Source organism: Aptenodytes forsteri, unplaced genomic scaffold (genome assembly GCF_000699145.1).
Source record: "Aptenodytes forsteri isolate BGI_AS27 unplaced genomic scaffold, ASM69914v1 Scaffold126, whole genome shotgun sequence".
Classification (NCBI taxonomy): domain Eukaryota; kingdom Metazoa; phylum Chordata; class Aves; order Sphenisciformes; family Spheniscidae; genus Aptenodytes; species Aptenodytes forsteri.
This window is the reverse complement of record NW_008794599.1, coordinates 2,293,050-2,298,939: the sequence shown is the minus strand read 5'-3', so window position 1 is coordinate 2,298,939 and position 5,890 is coordinate 2,293,050. Positions and strand designations below refer to the sequence as shown.

The 5,890-nt window shown below is 60.2% G+C and overlaps 1 protein-coding gene across 1 annotated transcript in view; it reads right to left on the bottom strand.

The window, feature by feature from the left end:
* Positions 1–5,890, bottom strand: part of SLC37A2 (solute carrier family 37 member 2) — an 8,747-nt gene that overhangs the window by 1,666 nt on the left and 1,191 nt on the right. Inside the window, exons 2-15 of the mRNA XM_019470384.1 lie at positions 5,703–5,770; positions 5,395–5,476; positions 5,220–5,307; positions 4,772–4,850; positions 4,425–4,560; positions 3,884–3,960; positions 3,622–3,788; positions 3,157–3,194; positions 2,738–2,917; positions 2,474–2,564; positions 2,333–2,395; positions 1,763–1,848; positions 809–857; positions 433–506 (exon numbers count right to left, since the gene is read on the bottom strand). Coding sequence (XP_019325929.1) covers positions 433–506; positions 809–857; positions 1,763–1,848; positions 2,333–2,395; positions 2,474–2,564; positions 2,738–2,917; positions 3,157–3,194; positions 3,622–3,788; positions 3,884–3,960; positions 4,425–4,560; positions 4,772–4,850; positions 5,220–5,307; positions 5,395–5,476; positions 5,703–5,770 — 1,278 coding nt within the window. The remainder of the gene's footprint in view (positions 1–432; positions 507–808; positions 858–1,762; positions 1,849–2,332; positions 2,396–2,473; positions 2,565–2,737; positions 2,918–3,156; positions 3,195–3,621; positions 3,789–3,883; positions 3,961–4,424; positions 4,561–4,771; positions 4,851–5,219; positions 5,308–5,394; positions 5,477–5,702; positions 5,771–5,890) is intronic.

Here is a 5,890-nt window from a genome sequence, read left to right as displayed (position 1 = left end):
GGGGGAGTGAGCGAGCGGCTGGGTGGGGCTTAGTTGCTGTCCGGGGTTAAACCACGACACCGTGGACGGGAAGACCGAACTCAGACGCTGCCTGCAGCCAAGCCACAGCAAACGGGGATCGCCAACAGCGGCCAGCAATCCCAGGTGATGTCCCAGCAAATTTTTCCACTCTGACTGTGCTTAGAGGGACGTGCAGCAGGGCCGAGGCAGTCACGTGGCCCAGGTGAAAAAGCAGTAGGGAAAAAAAGCCGTGTTTAAGGGAGGGTGCGGACCGCAGCACGAGATGTGGCAGCCCTGCCCTCCTCCGCTGGGCTTCAGAGGCGGAAAACAAAGCTAAAAGGCAAAAATCCCAGCAAATATCCCTCGGGGAAAGAGGGAGCAGCCTTTGGGTGTGCAAGTGCAGCGTGGTGGGGTCTGAGGTGCGCCCCTTACCAAATCTGCCGAAACCGCTGTCGTGATGAGAGCGTAGGGCCCGTTAACCAGAGCGCCGCAGACGATCAGCATCGCTAGGAGGAACGAGACGGCCGTGGAGGTACCCGGGAAGAGATTAAATCTTTAAGTGCAGGGAGCAGCAGGACGTCGGGTCCATCGTCCCCGGCCCGTGTGCGGACATCACTGTCCCGCGCATCATCTCTGTTTTCTCCCGGAGATCCCCCCCAACAGGCAGCGAACCCTCATCCAGCACCACCCTCCCCTAAATCCCGGACCGGGAGCCCGGCTCAAGAGAAGAAATAAAGGCAGGTGAGTCCGCAGCGTCTCCCATCGCCCCTTTGGTGACGGCAGCCGGCTGCACCGAGGAGCTCCTTACCTATTGATGTGCCGATGCCATTCTGGCCGATATGGTTATACAGGAACAGCTGGAAAAGAGAGGAACCAGTTACGGCTATTCCAGCTGCTTTCCCAAGCGTTTTCCCTGCAGCAGCCCCCCAGGGGCAGAGCGGAGAAGGTGGGGACCTGAATTATAGCCGGCGCCAAGCTTCGCAGACCCCCCCCCCCCCCCGCTACACGGCGTTTGAAGAGGAGAGCACCAGCCGGGACGGGGAGCCGAGCGCGCCCTTGGCTCCGCGTCCCGCCGTCTGCCTGCCAGATGAAATACCTGGCAGCTGGCAAACAGAGGTGCTGCCGCGATTTATGGCCCGGCAAGGCTCGCACGCCTCCCCGCCGGCTGAAGCCAGACGGCAATTTGCCCCGCCGACACTATCGGGGGACGCGGACGTGATGCGGCCTCCCTGCTTTTCAGTGCGCACCAGCTTCTTTGGAGGGGAGAGGCTCGCGACCCAGAGCCAGCCAGGCTTGGATTACAGCTAATTAGCTGCGTTTTTGCGGCAGCAAAGCCAAACAAGCTTCGTGCAGGTGCTTGGGAAGGACGTCCCAGCCAAGCACCGGCGGAGCATGAGGCCGTCGGCACGGGGTGTTTCGGGATGCAAAGCAAAGAGATGAAAGCTGGACCAGCTCAGTGGGACCCCCAAGGCTTTAAGACAGAGCAGGGGTATGGCAGGAGGGAGGAAAAAAAACGCCACTAAAGGGTTTGGTTTTTTTTTAGCTGTCATGGACTATAAAATCCCCTGCCAGCCCCCAGACCTGGACGTCCACCCTGGGAACATCTGGGCACGTGGATCGATCCCAGCTCTCATCTCAGCCGAGAGCGTGACCAGCTCATCCCGGGTGCTTGGGAAAAGGAAGGTGGCCGTGACTCAAAGGAGCCATAGGAGAGGAAACCCTCGTGACTGGGTTTTTTTTTTTCCCCCGCATGACAACGCACCATGGGAGCGGCGACGACCAGCATCACGCAGCAGGTGGTGGCTCTGCCGCCAGTGTAGTCGGAGATGAGGCCGGCGAAGATCCCCCCTGCAAGAAGGAGTCGCAGGTGTGGGTCACACCGCCCCAGCAGTAAAGCTTTGCCCGGAGCGATGCTCTTTCATCCCCCATCTTTTCAGCAAGGTGCCCCCAAGGTTAAATGCAGTAATATCAGAGTGAAGAGCTTCGATTTATCCACACTGCTTTCTCCCTGCAGGTAGTTTCCCTACACCTGCACGCAGCTCCTGTCCCTTCCACGCTTGCAAAATGTGTTCTTTATTTAAGGAAGAGAAGAGCCTGAGCAAGCGAGACCCAGGGAAAGCTGTTGCGATGGTCACCTGGATGGCAAAATAAAAGCAAGGGGCGTTTGCTGCCTGCTGAGTGCTACAGGTGCTGAATAAACCTCGCTACGGTGCTCCGGGGAAGGAGACGGTGTTACCGGCAAAGCGCTCCCACGGAGCGGACTTTCCATCAAGGCCAGGATTGTCCCCAAATCATCCCCGATCCACCCCCTCCGCCCGGGTCCGTGACAAACCTAAAATGCCCCCAACGTCAAAGAGGGTCGACAGGTCCCCGGCTTCCTTGGCACCGAAATGAGCTGCGAGGGAGAGGGGAGGGGTGAGGAGGTGCTCCCCTTGCCAGGCTCGCTCCCGCCTCACCGTCCCCAAAAACTCACCAACGTTCACGATATAGAGGGGCAGCCAGTAGAGGAAGGTGTAGCTCACCAGCTTAGCAAAGAGCAGGCAAAGGGAAAACTCCACCACGCCCTGGGAGGAAGAGGAGAAGACATCAGAGGGGCCTCCTTCCCCCAAGCCTCCTCCAGATGGTGGTTTCTTCCCCCAGTTTTCTGCACGGTGGGCGCCCCGTTGATGGGGTGAGCTGCCTGGCTTTGCTCTTTCCTCCATCCCTATCATGATGCGAGGGGCATCCCACGACTCACGGGTATCCGGAGCGCCCCGAGGAAGCTGATGGCTTCGGGCTCCTCGGTTGGCTCCTCAGGGCTGTTGGAGCAATCCACGCTGCTCTGGCTTGAGACTCTCAGTGGCCCCTCGTTGGAGGTGACCGCTTCGGGATCCTTCTCGCTGGAGGTCACCCCTCCAGCGTCCTCGTCAGATGCCATCTAAAAGCAAGCCAGAGGCAGGAGGTGTGGCTCTCGTTGCTGGAAGGAGCTGAAAGATCAGATTTGCTGCCGGGACGTGACCCGGAGGATGCTCGCACTGGAATAGCAACGAGCATCCTCTGCGATAACTGAACATCGCTCTAATTTCTGACGTTACGACCTGACGCCCCGGTTGTTTCGCTGTAAACTGAGTGACCACCGAGCCCGGGACAAGCCCGTTGAGAATCGATTTGACTCACGTGATGCAGAGGCGGGCTGCAGCCGACGTCCTCGGGATCTGCAGGGAGAAAGGAGATCCCGTGAGAGCCTGGACCAGCCCCGCTCCGCCTGCTCTCCCTCCAGCATCTCACGCCGCAGGGGAGAAACACGGGGCTGGGAACCCCCCGGGGCTGGGCTGCATCTCCGGGTACCCGCTTCCTAGCAGCGAAAAACCCCGGTAAAATCCCAAAGGCCTTCCCAAATGTTTTCTAGAAAGACAGGCTGAGGGGAGCGAGCAGCACAGGGGCTGAGCCTGCGCCTGGATGACCCCAAAGGATGCTGAACATCCCCGTGGTGGTCGGGTCCACATCCCTGCTTGCCACAAGCTGGAAATAAGTATTTGGGGTTGCCAAAAACGCTTGGAGATGGGTAAGGACTAAAATTGTGGTCCCACTGATCTCGGCGTTCTGCCAGGCGTCTGCTGCACCCCGGGTCATGCCACTCACACTCCACGAGGAAGAAGAAGCAGATGATGCCCATGGTGGTAATGATGATGCTGGGCACGATGAAGGACAGGCCCCAGGCGGAGGAAACCCAGACGCCGGCGATGAGCGACCCCAAGATGTTGCCGACGGAGGTGTGCGAGTTCCAGATGCCCATGATCAAACCTCTCCTGGCGGGGACAGAGCCAGTGTCGGCATCGCCGGGGCGGCTGCCGGGGCCAACAGGGACCAGGACCGGGATGGGACACGCCAGAGAAACACTCACTTTCCCTTCCCGAACCAGTTCCCGATGCACGCCACGACGGAGGGCCAGCCGGTCGTCTGCACCAGCCCATTGCAGACCTGACAAGAGATAGGCAGCATCACGCGGCAGCGTCGGCACCCAGCGAGCACCGACTTGATCCATGGAGCGCAGACCCTGCGCTGTTTCGGGTAACCAGGCTCAAAAATAGCCACCCCCATCCCAAGACTGTCGAGAAAACACTTGGATTTGTTTGGGGGTTTTTTTTCTGCTGGGGCAATCTTGCCCCAAGTGGCAATCCCGGAGCCACTCGCGTCGTTCCGATGGCTAAATTGGGAGCGGCTGGGGTTGCCAAACCAGCCACCCACCCTGCTCGGCAAGACGGCCGCGCCCAGTGGTTTCGGCACCCACGCCATGCCGCGACCATGTTTTGCAGGGAGTGGAAATGCCCAGCATTCTCCTGCTCGAAAACTGGGCCACCCCAATCCCCGAAAGCCGCCGACAAAATGGGATGAGGCTGCGGCAGTAAAATCCAGAGCCTGGGCATCCTCCAGCGCGGACGCACCTGCACGACGATGAAGTACCAGAGGACGTGGATGTCCCAGAAGTAGCCGAGGCCGAAGAGCGCGGTGAAGAGCCCGCTCAGCACCATCCCCCCTGAAAGGTAGTAGCGCAGGGGGAGGCGCTCCCCGAAAATGCCGCTGCGGAGAGAGGGAAAAGTGCGGACAGGAGCTGTCATGGGTGATGCCGCCGATGGGTGTCATCGCACCGAGCCGGTGCCCGAATACCGAGCGGCTCCCAGCGCCCGGCTGCTTTCCCGTTAGCATGACTCCAGCCCAATGGAAACCAGTTTCCTGGCGGACTGGTGCAAACTGGTGCGCGGAGGAAAAGGGGTGCAAAGGACCTGGGTACCTGATAAACATCCCGATGGCGTAGGCCACCAGGAAGGCATTATCCAGCGCCCCGAAAAGCTCCTTGTAGTTGTCCCCATCTGGAAAAGAAATATTAGGGCCACGTCAGCCTGGCCCCCATCTTGTGTTCCCTCCCCGTGGCTGCTTGGCTCATCCTCGTCCCCTGTCCCCAAAACCCTCCTCCCCGAGGTAGGGGTTCTCGGAGTGTGGCTGGGTGCCACCGGCGCTGGGACCCGGTCCCATCCTGGCCCCGAGTTCACCACCCACTGCTGCCCTTTGGCCCGGGGGCACAGGGCAGACGCACGCTGCTTAATTACCTCCACGTGCCTAATGAGCAGCCAGCCTCCTGCCAAAACCTCTGGCCACGACGGGGTTTAGGGCATGGGGGGGAGCCCGTCTCGGCTGCCGTGAGGGTAGTTTTTGGGGTGACTGGGGGAGCTCAGCCTTACCGAAGGGTGCCCAGCTGCACCACGTGCTGCTATTGGAGTCGTTGTGGGGGTTCGGGCCCAAGGCTGAGCAATTGGGGTGCAGCTGGCTCTGCGGGGAGAGAGAAGGGGTGAAATCAGGACGCTCGAGGACCCCCATGTCCCCTCTCCCCGCGGCTGGGGCGAGGTTGGAGCTAACCTTGACGATGCTGATGGGTTTTCGGGAGAGGTGGTAGCTGGTGTAGCAGAGGAAGGTCAGCACCAGCGTCAGCCCCCGATACCTGCAGGATAAAGCGAGCGGAGGGGTCAGGGTTGGTGGGACAGGGATGGGGGACAGGGATGGGTGGCCTGTCACCGTCCCAGCTGGCAAAGCCCAGCCCGGCGGGGATGTCTCGGACATCTCCAGCCTCGGCGTTAGCCGTGCTTTTCTTCACTGTCTGCCGCCCCCCCCCCAAAATTCATGCTTTTTGGAGAAAAATATCAGGTAAGGGGGATGAGGGCCCCCACCCGGCCAGGTTGAATCCGCTTGGGCTGTGAATTTTGGACGCACGCACGCAGCTCTGGCACTGTTTAACCTGCGGGGTCTTAGAGACACATGGGAAAGGGGAAAAACGGGTTCGTTACTGCTAGTTTCCCTGGCAAAATACCCCCTTGACACCAAACGGGGATAATTCTGCCGGATCAGTGAGCCGGTA